The sequence below is a fragment of the Theropithecus gelada genome, chromosome 3 (genome assembly GCF_003255815.1).
Source record: "Theropithecus gelada isolate Dixy chromosome 3, Tgel_1.0, whole genome shotgun sequence".
In the NCBI taxonomy this organism is placed as follows: Eukaryota; Metazoa; Chordata; class Mammalia; order Primates; family Cercopithecidae; genus Theropithecus; species Theropithecus gelada.
In genome coordinates, this window is record NC_037670.1 from 167,240,358 (window position 1) to 167,254,660 (window position 14,303).

Sequence of the window (14,303 nt, forward strand, 5' to 3'; positions counted from 1 at the left end):
CTATGGAATACTACACAGCCCTAAAAAAGAATGAAATCAGTTTGTTCGCAGCAACATAAATAGAGCTGAAGGCCATAGTCCTAAGTAAACTAATGCAGGAACAGAAAACCAAATACTACATGTTCTCACTTACAAGTGGGAACTAAACATTGAGCACACATGAACATAAACATGGGAACAATTGACACTGGGCACTACTTGAGGGGAAGAGAGAGGGAGGTTGACATGGGTTGAAAAACTACCTATTGGGTACTATGTTCACTACCTGGGTGCGGTATACCCATGTAACAAACCTTCATATGTACCCCCTGTATCTAAAATAAAAGTGGGACTTTTAAAAAGACTAAATATGTTAAAACTAGTACTCTCTAAATTTTATCTACAGTCATTAAAATCTCAATTGTTATCTCAACTGTTTTTGTTTTCTAAGAAACTGAAAAGCTGATTCTAGAAGGTATATGAACACAAAGAATTTATGAGAAGTCCCACTATGTACGATGTTTCAGGCCATAGGTAATCACAAAGGCTTTACCTGGCAGGTTTACAGGGTGTGGAGAGGCTGTTCTGTCCACCCCAGACCTGGTGCACAGCCAATGCATTGCAGCCTTTGAAGGGAATTGCAGTCAAGGACCCCCTGGCTGGTCACGCCCTTGTGCATATTTATATTGCCAGCTCAGGATCCTTCATTCTTAGGTCTCTTTATCTGAGGTCTATGTAGAGGTCTTCTTCAGGTGCCTCTGTCAAGGCCTCCTAATAGGAGAGGAAGAGAAAACTTAAAGACACTTTTCTCCACTCTGAGTACCCAGTGAGTTTCCACTTTCTCCTTGCAGGGCCCCCCAACAGTGAGACAAACCCATGTCTGTACTAATCCAACTAACCCTTGACCAGGTCATTTCCACAGAGAAAAATGGAACAGGGGGATTCAGTACTTTCTCTGGCTTTAGACTCTTGCTTACACTATTGAAGGAGGTAATTAAAGACTTAACTCTTTCCTTTTGGGCTTGTTGCTTTAATTGGCTCACTACCTGGGTGCAATATACCTATGTAACAAACCTGCATATGTACCCCCTGTATCTAAAATAAAAGTTGAAATTTTAAAAATATGTTAAAATGAGTACCTAAGTCCTCAGCACTCTTTTTCAGCCCTGCTGAGCTCCTGACGCTCTAGAATAATCAAAACGTTATTTAGAAAGAACACACTTGGAGTACTTTCACTATCTGACTTCAAGACTTACTATAAACCCACAATAATCAAAGGAATGTGATACTGGCAAAAGGGCAGACAAATAGGAAATACACATTAAAACCACAATGAGATACCACTAACCATCCACATACCCACTCAAATTAAACCACCTGGCAATACCAAATGCTGGCAAAAGTTTGGAGTCCCAGAACTCACATATATTGTTGGTGAAAGTGGATAATAGTACAACCAATTTGGAAAAAGTTCTAATAGTTTGTTATAAAACTAAACCCCTATGATCATCTATCCCTATGAGCCAGAAATTATGCTCCTAAGTATTTACTTAAGAGAAATAAAAACATACATCTACAAAAAAAGACTTAAACCAGAATGTTTACAGAAAGTGAATTAATCATTGCCAAAACCTGGAGACATCTCAAATGTCTATCTCCAGGAGAGTGGCTAAACAAACGGTAGTATGTCCGTATGGTGACATATTCCACTGTCACAAAAAGGAATGAAGTACTAATACACACGACTTGGACAAATCTTAAAAGCATTATTCTGAGTGAAAGAAACTTTGCATAGAAGAGTGTATGATGTTATTCCATTTACATAAAATTCTAGAAAATAATAATTTATAATAAAGAAATCAGAACACTGGTTGCCTCTAAGGGGTTATTAGTGGGGAAAACTAAGGCATGAGAAAACCTTGGAGATAATGGTAATATTGTATAATTTGGTAGGTTACACAGTATATGCATTTGTCAAAACTTGTTTAACGGTATTCAAGATTTGTGCATGGTGCTGTACGCAAATTTTACCTGAAAAACACCTTGAACTCCAGTTAATTATACGTGTGCTGAACTGCTTAGAAGTGAAGTATGCCTTCAACTGACTTTTCAATGAATTACAAAATTAGATGGATTGATGGAAGAATAGAAGGATGGATAGATGGATAGTTATGTGGTAAAGCAATAATGGTTTTATCTAGAACCTAGGCGGTGGGTACACGCATGTTCACGGTATAATACTTTCAGCTTCTATAGATGTTTGAAAATTCTCATAATAAAGTGGAAAATAATGGCACGATTCTGTGTATTTTTTAATAAAATCAACTTTGAAATATGCTGATAAGAACCACATTGCTAATTAAAGAAGCGAAGTACAGGAAGGTTTGGACTCTGTGTTTCCTGTGTAAAAGAAGAAAGAGTCAGATTTACATAAACTTGAGAAAGCAAGAACTATTACTTCTAAGAATATGTACCAAAACACTTAAAAGACTGTCTCTGGAGAGGGGACTTACTTTTTGTTCTCTGTTATAATTGAATCATTAACTATGTGCATGTATTAATTCAATAAATAAACACATTAAAATTAAACAAGAGTTTAGTATCCATAACATTCCCTGAGAGAAAAATTTAGAGACCACTGCAGTTTGAAAAGCATGAAAAGGGAGGGGAATATGTTTGCTGGTTTTTTTGTTTTTTGTTTTTTTTTCAAACAAAGAATACTGATGAAGAGGCAAAGATTTGGAATTTAGTAAAGAATAGGGATCATTTGTTAATTTTCAGAAGCTTTTAGGATAAATGAAATGAAAAAGATGCTGGGTTATTTTGGCAGAGAGTTTGATACAATTGACTAAAAGATTTAAAAATATATCTACATGTCAATAAAAACTGAAGTATTCTATATCTTTTACTACTTCTACTTAGCAGAGTTTACCTCAAGCCACTGTCTGAGTCATGTCCAATAGATGTAAAGGCTTCACACACACTCCTCATATGAACGAGTTACTGAAATATTGTTAAAGTGTCACATTTTCTCTATTATAAGGTAAATTGCTTTTCACAATTCTATTTTCTTTGAAATATGGGTAAGTCCTATAATCAGTCTTCACCTTTAATGTGGTATTACTAAACACCACCCAAAAGTAACAATTAGGTATTTAATAGAACATCTTATAATAGAGAGAATCTCAGAATCAAATAAGATAGGTTATTTTTTACAAGGCTGTCTTTCTAGAGTTTCCTAGTATTCTGTAGAGTGTTAGGCCTATCATTTTCAGTTACCCACCAGACTGTACTTTACTAAGGCACAGGCAACTGCAAGAATCAGATAATACTTGATAGTGTTGATAGTAACACTTGAGATTTGTGATCACATAGGCATTGATTTGAGTCCTGACTCTGTTACTTACTCTTGGATTATATGAACTTGGATAGGTTATTTAAGGTCTCTAGGTCTTACCTCTAAAATTTCCTAATCTGTAAAAATAGTGTGACAATAATAAATAGCCAAACCAAAAAATAGACTTAAATAAATGTATGAAAAGCAGAGTAAGTGCTCAAAAACTTAGATGTACTTCTATGCAAAAGTGAACTATTTTAAGCAATTACATGATATGAGAAATCAGCTTGATAATGGAAAAAGATCATAGCATTGTGGTCAAGTTTTACACATGCATGATCTGTTTCGTGGCCTAGACTGAGTTGAATTAGAATAGAAGAAACTATATTACAAGTATCCAGGAATTAAGCAAAGACAAAAAAATAGTTATGACTGTGATAACTGAAACAAGCGAAGAGATATAAGAGACAACGCATTTAATTTGTGAATTGGCAAATAAGGTAGGTGAAGAAAAAGAGAGGCTTATGGAATTCTTGAGCCTAATGTGCAAGAAGAGCAGGGATGCCATTTGTTGGGAGAGGGGAACTGAGGAATAAGAGCCCATTTATTGGTGTGTGTATGTGCTGGGGCAGGAATGAGTTCAGTTTGAGATAACCATGAAGACCCAGCAGACAGCTGAAATACTGTTAAGAGGTTCCCTTATATTCTAACATATTACCTTTAGTTCTTTGAAGTCAATTCTGCACCCCACTGTTTGCTCTACACCCAGACAGTAGCACAGACTGGTGTTCAGTAATGACAGATGGTAAAGTGGTGGGAGAACGGTGGTGAGTTGCCGGTGCATGCTGCGAGGCTTGGGCATGAAGACTCATCCTGAGTGAAGAGCCACACAGTTCCACCAGGGGGAAGACTGATTTTTGCATATCTTGCAGAAAATCAACCACCTGTTAGAGGAGGGAAACAGAGCAGGAAGGAGCTACGCTGTAGTAAGCAAAGATGAACTTGAGTTTCACTTCTTAGTGCCTTTTCTCAGGGGAGAGGCCATCACTTGAAGATGCTGGGTCTCCTGCTCCTTCTCCTGGGACGAGGTATGAGCCTTGGCTTGTGAGGAGTCTGGGGTTAATGTTAATGCTGGGTGGAGAGGTGGAAAGACTTTCTCTTCAGAGAGTCTGAAGCCACCAGACAGAAGATGAAGGGTATATGTTAGATTAAAGGACCATAACAGAGTAATTGTTGGCACAATAAAAAGGAGGCAGTGCCCTGGGGTCCTTTGGGAGCTGAGGTGGCATTGGAGTGATAAAGCAGAGACCTTCCTGCCTGGCGAGACATCTGACTCCAAGCTTGTCAGTCCTCATGAATATCTCTCTGCAACTAGGCTCTGTGTTCAGTGCTGTCGTCTCTCAAAAGCCAAGCAGGGATGTCTGTCAACGTGGAACCTCCGTGACGATCCAGTGTCAAGTCGATAGCCAAGTCACCAGGATGTTCTGGTACCGTCAGCAACCTGGACAGAGCATGACACTGATTGCAACTGCAAATCAGGGCTCTGAGGCCACATATGAGAGTGGATTTGTCATTGACAAGTTTCCCATCAGTCGCCCAAACCTAACATTCTCAACTCTGACTGTGAGCAACACGAGCCCTGAAGACAGCAGCATATACCTCTGCAGCGTTGAAGACACAGTGCTGGGCACAGATCAAAGATCTGAGCAAGAACCTCAACTCTCTCCTACCCAGTTCCTCTTACATGAGCCTGAGGGCCCTGCCAAGGTGGGACAGGAGGAGGAAACCACAGCTCTTGAGCAGACACAGCTGTTTCTGTGCTTGTGGGTGGGCATGGGTATGAATGGATAGACTGGGGATGAGGAGAGCATCTGTAGGACTAGCTGGAGTGTTCTATCCACAGACAGGAAGGGTGGCTCCTGGAAAGCTGAGGGTAAAATTTCTTCTAGAAGGGTGCTCAGAAATACCCAATAAAAACAATCAGATACAGTTTCCTTCAAGTGGCAGGGTCAGTAATAGCCTTTAACTGTTTTATCTCAAGGCTCTTTTTAGCTGGTTTTCTATCATAATATATTTTGGTAGAACTTTAGTCATCTTGAAACAAAGCTGGTACATTACATTAATGACATCTGGTTGTTCTCAGTGAATAGGAATTATAAAGCCCTCTAGGTGCCTCAATATGACAATATGACACATGTATCCCAGGCCAATATAAAATCTGCAAAGTTCAGGAACCTTCTATAATGGTGAGTTTTGTAGTAGTCCAGAGGTTTGGGGCATATCAAAATATCTCCTCTAATGTGAGAAGTAAGCTGCTGCACCTTAGATCATCTACCACAGAGAAAGAGGTGCAATGCTAAGTCTTTGGACTTTGAATTAAACTTTGGATATACTGCATTTGATTGTGCTTCTCTATTCCATTTACTATGTAATCTGTAAAGCTGGGGCCATTGTAAGAGAGGGTTCTGTGGCAGAACAAGCCCATGATGAAAGCTTCCTGCTGCTTGGGCCATAGACTAAGCAGACCCAGTTGTTCTTGAAGATCCCATGATAGATACGGATGCTCTAAGGAGATCCTGACATTCTCCAATAAGGTGCAGCACACCAACATGGCACAAGTATACATATGTAACAAATCTGCACGTTATGCACATGTACCCTAGAACTTAAAGTATATTAAAAAAAAAAAAAAAAAAAAAAAGAATCACAAGGCAGTGTAGAATAGGTTGGCTGTGCCCTGATTTGCACTTCAGACCATTGCATCTTGGGCTATCCTTTTGTTGCTTTCCAGATCCCAGAGAGAAAGAATGCTCACACACACAAATTACATGAAGAGTGTTTATTACATATAGGCAGCAAGGGAAAACAGAGGCCTAAGATTCAGGGAAAGCCAGTTCCACCAGGCTCAGGAAAGCTGCCGATGGTGGATGAAATCTTGTCTGTGCCTTCCCTACTTGCTCTGCCACTGAGGGACCTCAGAGAGCAGCCACCCTGGGTGTTATATCCTAAGCAACTTGACATGCTTGGCAAAACATTGAAGGACATCCTACGTCTAGAAGGGACTGGAACAGAGCCCTGGCTGTTCTAGCCAGTTCCTCCTTATCTCAGGATGTTACATTACCAGCACATTGTACAGTTATTCTTGAGAACTACAAGCAAGAAATGGGGAGGTACTGAGTTGGTCCAAGGCCACCTGGAGAATTGCCCTGAAGACAGGTGCAGAGCTTTGGTGTAAAGCTATACTCTTACTGGCCAATGATCCCCTTTTCTTTTGAAACGTTGCTCCTGGCTCTGTAAAGGATGCCTCATAATGGCATTCAGAACAAGGTATTATCTGATCTGCAAAACTGTAACGTTGGCTGTGCCCAGAGCATTCTCTCTGTTATTAAATGGAAAATATATAATCAAGACCATGCTTAAACACAGCTGGAAGAAGGTACAATTCAATTTCGAGAGCACATCTCAGAGTGTCATGGTACCCACTCATGCTTTTCTCCTCTCACCTTCAAACCACACCCAAGTTTCATAGAAATTTCATATTTCCAGTTGAGAAACATGAGATCATTTTTTCAGATGAGTCTTCACATTATTCTTGAAGGATCATTACAGTCTAACCAAGTATGGTTCTGAAAGGTAGTGGTGAAGGGAAATCCTCTTGGGGCCAAAACTTAAATCGGTATACCTGATTGTTGTCCACATTTTATTGAAGAAGAGATGGCCAGAAGTATAGCTATATCTTATATTCAATTTTCTTTCATACTATCATCTAGTCTTCTTACCTATTCAGTCATATTTTTCTTCTTTTTGCTTCTCTATGCTACAATCTGGGTAATTTCTTTAAAATTACTGTTTAGTTTACTAATTCACACCTCAGCTCCAGTAAGCCTCTAATTTAACATTTCAACTGACTTTGTTCATCTAAATTATATTTTTTATTTCTAGAAACTCCACTTGGGTCATTTACAAATATGAGTTGTCATTTCTGAATGCATCTTGTTCCTTGTGTATTTTAAAATTATTTTCTTTTTATAAGTATATTAAGCATCTACTGGGAATTCTTATCTGGCAATGCCAGCATTTGATGCCTTTTTGCATCTTGTTTTCAGTAGTCTGCTGACTGTCACTCAGGGTGGCCTATTTCCTTGTGCACTATGTAATTTGATGTGAATTCATCTTTCAGAATTCTTTAAATACTGGAGTAAACGTGGGTTTTCTAGGAAATATTCATGCTTGCCCCTGTCAAGAAATTGGAGTGCTACAGACCTAATATCATTTTATTTTCTAATTCTCAGTATATATCTTCTTGGTCATAGAACGTCTATCTCAAACTCCAATGGGCTGACTGGTCAGCGACCATGAATACTCAGAGGAAATTTTTAAAAATCCTTCACCCAAAGCCAAGACCAAGATAAATAATATTCTTTGTTAACTGCTTCTAGGATTAGTTTTCTAGCTCATCCTTTCACTAACTGTGTATCTCTTTGTGTACCTCACTTTATAAAGGAGTGATTCCTATCTAGTTTCTGGTCCATGTAAGGTCCCATGGGCCTTCTCCAGTTTCCACATGTACTAATTCTCCAGGTCACAGGAATGCACATGTATACCAATTTTATCTCATGCGTTCAATGCTAGCTTACCTTCCTGCCCCATGCTCCCATTACCATAGGAAGTTGACAAATTTACCTACAGTGAAGTCTTGGATTATGAAGCACCTTCCTATATTACAAAATTGCCTCTTTAAAAGCAGTAAAGCACTGTGGTTAGGAACTTGAACTTTCTCAAGTGACAGACCTAAGTTTAAAACTTGGTTCTTCTGCTTTAACACTAGGTGTAACCTTAACAAGTTACACAATTTCTCCATGCCTTAATTTCTCCACAGACAATAAGGATAATAGCGAGTTTTTAAATGTAAGTTTTTAATAAGAAAGTGATGCAATTATCTGTGTAAAAAGCACACAGAGACAAAATATGCAATTAGTGTAGTTGCTATCTAAACGTATTTCTCACTATAAAAACATATTTTACCACTAGCAATTCCTTCCTCAAGAATAAGTAGGACCCTCTCTCAGAAAATTTTATTATTACAATTGTTTCTCTTTTAGCTATTTTAACTAAATAAAAAAATTTGTGGTATTATGAAATATGCATATTATCAAAATTAAAAAGTCAGAATCACTCAGTTTAATAAAATTAGATCATAAAATATGTAGTTTTAGAATTTATTCCCTTAACCCAACAATATTTCATGAATATCATTTCATGTCAAAAATATTTTACATTAACTTTAATAAGAATAATTCAATATACTGATGACCATCCTTCATACAATCAAAACCCATGACAAGGTATATATCCATAGGCTAGATGACATGGTTATTTAATTTTAAATAGCAATCAGTTGTGTGTGTTGAATTATTTCTGTTACAGACTCAGAAGGAAATCATGAAAGCCCTCCTAACTCTACTTGCAGATGGCTGGTTCCTTTTTATTCAGGTGTTAACTTAAATGCTACCTCCCCAAAGAGACCCTTCCTGACCACTCTACATAACAGCACTTCAGCAGTCATCCCATATTATATTATCACTTTATCCTATTTTAGTAATATGTACTCATCATGTACTGAAAGCAATGTATGTGCATCCCATTTCTATACCTCCTCACATGTGCATAAATGCATGCACATGTATACATGAATGCAATGAAAACAAGAACCTTTTCTGTCTTCTTCATTGCTGCTTCCAAATAGCATAGAAGAACTCTTGGAATATCACTTCAGGAATTCAATAAATATTTGTGAGTACATAAATATGATTTCAAACATAAGAGGAAAATTTATACAGCTGTAGTGGATTTCCCTGGAGGAAAACTCTACAAAGGCATTTGAGTTTAGATAATATAAGCCCATAAGAAAATTAACTAGATTATTCTAACAGGAAAGGAATAAGCACTTCAAACTTTATATTTTTTATTCTTGTTTTAAATTTATGTTTTAGTTGGGAGGAGGATATGAAAAGATTAAAGGACACAAAATTACAGCTAGATAGGAGGAATAAGCTCCAGTGTTTTACAGAACTGCAGGAGGACTACAGATAACAAGCTTTGTATTTGAATAGAAAGGTACACATACCATGTGCCAACCGCCTTCTGCTGCCTTACCCAAGACTGGGAAATGGAACAGAAGATACGGGTTCTACAGAGGGGCAAAGTGCAGAACCTGCTCAAACACAGTGGCCCTAGGGTGGAAGGTTCTCAACTGGAATTGTGTTGGTGCCTGTGTGGATGAAGCACTCAGTTCTGAGCCTTGGGAGCCTTTTGAAGGCCCTCCTGGCCAAGACAATCTTGAGGAAATGGCTGACCCGTTGGCTGCCTTCCAAATGGATGACACAGTCTAGAATTTTATAAGATAAACGAGTAAAAGGAACCCAGTTGACTGGATTTATCACCAAACCTATCTTGTGAGCCTCAATCTAGAGCTAGTATAATTTAGAAAAATACATACATACATCACATATTAAACTCTGAGTATCATGAAACAGATCCTAGATGTTATAATAATAAGAACCTACATGGGTGTTTCTCCCACACTCTGTCCTGGCTTTCTTCTGCTTCCTGTCTAAGGCAGACTGGACTCACTTAAGCAGCTCTAATAGGCCAAACAAGAGAGTGGTCAAGGAGTGGCTGAAATGTGAACAGAAAGACTCACCATTATATTATAGCAATCAATCTATCCTTAAAATAATTTAGGTTTAGTCTGAAGTGCTAGAGGCTTCCCCATTTACCCATACATGGATGCCTGAAGAATAAACAGAACTATAAACTTCCCTCCGGGCATAAAACCTGCATGTTTTCCATGGCCATCGACTCCATCTTACAAGTCAGATTTTTTGGATCACACAGAGGACTCCCTTCACTCTCCAGATTCAGTGATTCCTGGGTTGAGATAGTAATGAAAACAATTCCATATTGGATAAAGAGAAATTGTGCCATGGGGTAGATCAGTAGCTTAGAAAAAAAAAATAATAATGGATGAGGAGAGGAGCTGGGAGTTTAGGGGGAAGACAGCCTAAAATCTGACAATCTGGTTGGAGAATGATAAAGGATACTGGAACCCAAGGAGGAGTTGAGTTAGAGCTTAGAAGAAAGATATGGTGGGATTTGGAGTAGAAAGTGTTAAAAAAAAAAAAAAGAATTTGGAATCTGACACTTTTCAGACTACTAGAAGGTCTGAAAAACTCAACTCTGTAGCAACATGAAGGGGAACAAACTTCGTCTGAATAGGGAAGGTTCTAGTATGATTTCTGCTTTCCTTAGACAAGTGACCCTGGAGAAGTCACTTCACCTCTGAGCTTTAGATTGTTCCTCTCTAAAAAGGAGATAACGATATCCGCTGCCTGCCACCTCAGTGAGGCTGCACCAAGGATCAGTTTGGAAGAGGCAAAGCAGAATGCCGTATGGCAGAAGTGGAGGCCCTAGAGTCAGATCAACATACTTACATCCCATCTTTACAACCTACTGGCTGTGTGACCTTGAGCAAGTCACTTCACCTTCAGAAAGCCCATTGGAGCTCTGTAAAATGGGCAATCCCATAGGTGGTTGTGATGATAAAATGAAAAAGCCATTCTTATATGAGTTACATGCCGTATAGTAAGTTACGTGGTAACTTACTTGTTTTTGGCAGAACAATTATTTTTCTTTGGAAATAATTGGAATTAAAACAATTGCTGGGTGGAAAGGTAGATCTCTTTTAAGTTATTTCAGAAATCTCCAAAGTGCTTTCTGCATTACTTTTTCCATGAGGTAATTCACACTCAGGCCAACAGTATATAAGCGTTCCCTTTTCTCTGCAACCTCAACAGCATCTTCTATTTTTTTTTTTTTGACATTTTAATAATAGCCACTCTCCAGCCAAGTTCTTTCAAGGCCAATGCAGGGAAGAGCCATGAACATCCATTTTCCACAAGAGAATTCTTGCCTGCCCACTGGCAGAATGCTTGTTTTCATCTGTCTTTCTTGTTTTTCAAAGAAAAACCAAAGGTAAAGTGGTATCATCTTCCACACCTGAACCAGTTTATAGCCACCAGAGCCTGTTGGGAAGGGGCCCCTCAAGCATGCAGTGATCTTGTCACCTGGAATTTGAGAGATCAACAAGCCCCATAGCAACCGACCATACACCTGCCCATCAGCGCCCATCCTTTCTTGGGATTAGCTCAATTCTGGCTCTGCAGACACTGGCAGCCACAGGTGACAAATCCTGGGCCTCTGTGGGCTTCCCTCATCACCCAGGGCCACAATGGGCTGCCTGTCCTAGGCAGAGACACAGCAACATTTTCTTAAACTGAAATTAAGCATAAATTCCCTTCACCAATAATCCTCTGAGGGCACAGTCCCTGCCTCCTTCCTTGGAGATTTTAAAACACATCTCTCTGACCAAACAGGTAGGTGAGATCTGACTTTAAATGGGGGAAAATCGGGATGAATTGGGGTATCAGGAAAGAATCCCAAGTGTTTTTGTGTGGGGACAGGCATCCACATCCCGAACTGTACCTGGAGATGGAGAAAAATGCAGGAGAGGAGGAGAGAAAAAAAGGGGGACAAAGTGGCTAAAAGTCATTGAAAGCTTCTCTTTTGGTTCTTTCCAGCTCTGGCTGCTTTGACAAGATCTTAGGTGAAGGCAGGGTCAGCTCTGGCTGGGAGAGGCTGCTCTGGGAGATGGGGGAGTCACGTCACCTCCAGAAAGCTCATTTGATCACCTGTAAAATGGGGAATCCCATAGTTGGTTGTGATGATAAAATGAAAAACACATTCTTAACTTGTATGAGTTACATGCTGTATAGTAAGTTACATGCTATATAGTAAGCTCACAAAAATGATTCACTGTTATCATAATTGAAGGACAGTGGTTTGGTGTGCTAAGTACTAAATACAAGCCAGAAAGATGTCTTAGAGAAGCAGACAAAGAAAACTGTAGCTCAGAATGAACAGTAGCAAGAATGGCATGTCCTTCAAATTGAGCTCAGGCAGCTGAATCTGAACCTGTCCTATACATGTGAGTCTACGGTATGAGGTAACAGTCTCCACCTATAGCTATGTTCTCTGCCTGTAAGGTCATTCATTTTTGAACAAAGCTGACCTCAGACTATACTGTGATCATTTAAGAAAGAGTGCAAAATACTGGAGAAGTCTAGTCTTCAAGCGCTAGATACAGAAATCCTCATATTCTGGGGTGTTGCCTTTCAGATAGAGAGTCAGAGCCACAAGCACTGATCCAAAAATCCCCTTTTCCAAACACATTTTCCATCTTCTACCAAGGTTCACCTCCCTGTTTCGTGCACACTGGCGTCTACAGTTGCTACAGCAAGAGTCTCTCCTTATCCTCTAAGGCAGGAGTTCTGTGAAGACCCCATGACAAGGGGACAAAATGAAACATGTTTAGGGACAACACAGGAAAAACCCATATTATCAATGCTCCAAAACCTGGCTACCTCAGACTTGGCCAGTTATGTGTGAGCAGAGAAGTGTGTCATCTACATGGAAGTCATGGCCTAGATAGGTCTGGAACTGTGGCAAGATAAAGCTCTAAGACAAAGTGCCAGGAGAAAGATGAATTCAATCATCTATTTCTGCCAGGAAGAAAAGACCAGGAAGGAATCAAATGTACCGTTTGTCTTGATCCTCAATGAATCTCCTTTTAGATGCCACCTGCAGCAATTCCCACACTTCACAACGCTCTCCATGGCTTCCGTTGGCCTCATGATCAGCTCTGCCAAGATCTGTATTCTTGGGAAAGACCGAATCCTTTTGAATCTCATTGTCTTCCTCTATAAATGGAAATAATTTTGTTCTGCACAAATCACAATTAGCATGTTTGTGGGAAGTTCAACTGTGAACCTCAGCATAAACGAAAAGCTATGCACCACTCTTGCTTACTTAAAAATGTGTAAAGCTGTCAGACACCATACACCATCTAAGTACAGCAGCGTTAGGTTTGAGCCCAACAGTGATTAGACAGGGTACGCGGTGAAGAGGGTGTCTCAGAGCAGTGGGTCTCCTGGCTGTCGGGAAGCTGGATCGGTGGCCATGCCAGGAGTTGAACCCGAAGGTACTCTGTGTGTCTTCTCAACTCCACGGGCCCCACTTTGGCAATTTTTCCGATTCCCTCTGGTTTCCATTTGTTTCCTCCCTCTAGCGCCTGGCCATGTCAAATTTCACCACCAAGTGTCTGAGCTTTTCTGATTTTGTTCATCGTCTTCAGAACACTGCTGCTTCTTTTACCTTTCAAAGAATTCAAACTTGAACTCTGCTCACTCCTGCCCATCAACAGCCTGAACTCTGAGTTGCTGAGAAGGGAAAGCACCCTCATAAGCAAGCTCCTCTTTTCTTTACATCACTAGACCTGAGTACAGACAGCATCTCCATCTCCACACTGCTCTGGCCAGGTTATGCCTCAGTCAATTACACAACTGTGTCTTAGTAGCATTGGTAGGGCCCAAATCAGGATATTCTCTGGGAAGATTCACTTTGTACCGAGCACAGCATAATCTCACTGCATCGAAAATAGAAAATTCTAGACCCACCCCTCGACATCTTCGTTATTGAACCCAATATGTGACCCATTTACCATGTGCTAAAATCTCCACCTCTGCTGATTCTCAGATCAGATCATATCCCAGATTTACCATGGTCCAAACTCTGACATCTGATCAGGGGCATGTCATTCTGGTTCAGGTTGTCAGTCCTGAGCAGGTGGGTCAGTTTGCATCACCCTGAGTGCGAATTGCCAGGGCACCGTGAGGCTGCATAAAAAATACCTATGACAGGATACATATGAGACAGACAAATGTCTTCACATTGAAGAAGGGGAGGAGTACACCATTGATTTTCCATGCTCCAGAGGCACTGAGTAAGTTCCTACCTAAACTGTGCCCTTCCTTCTTTGAAACACTTCCCATCCTTAAGCCTTCATAGGAAGGAGAGCCATCTGGAAGCC

At 39.9% G+C, this 14,303-nt stretch overlaps 1 protein-coding gene and 1 gene segment (V, D, J or C); both read left to right on the plus strand.

The window, feature by feature from the left end:
- Nucleotides 1–14,303, plus strand: part of LOC112620195 (immunoglobulin delta heavy chain-like) — a 233,042-nt gene that overhangs the window by 105,441 nt on the left and 113,298 nt on the right. The window lies entirely within an intron of this gene.
- Nucleotides 4,223–14,303, plus strand: part of LOC112620203 — a 119,099-nt gene continuing 109,018 nt past the window's right edge. The window contains 2 exon segments of the V gene segment in view: nt 4,223–4,404; nt 4,692–4,984. Coding sequence covers nt 4,371–4,404; nt 4,692–4,984 — 327 coding nt within the window.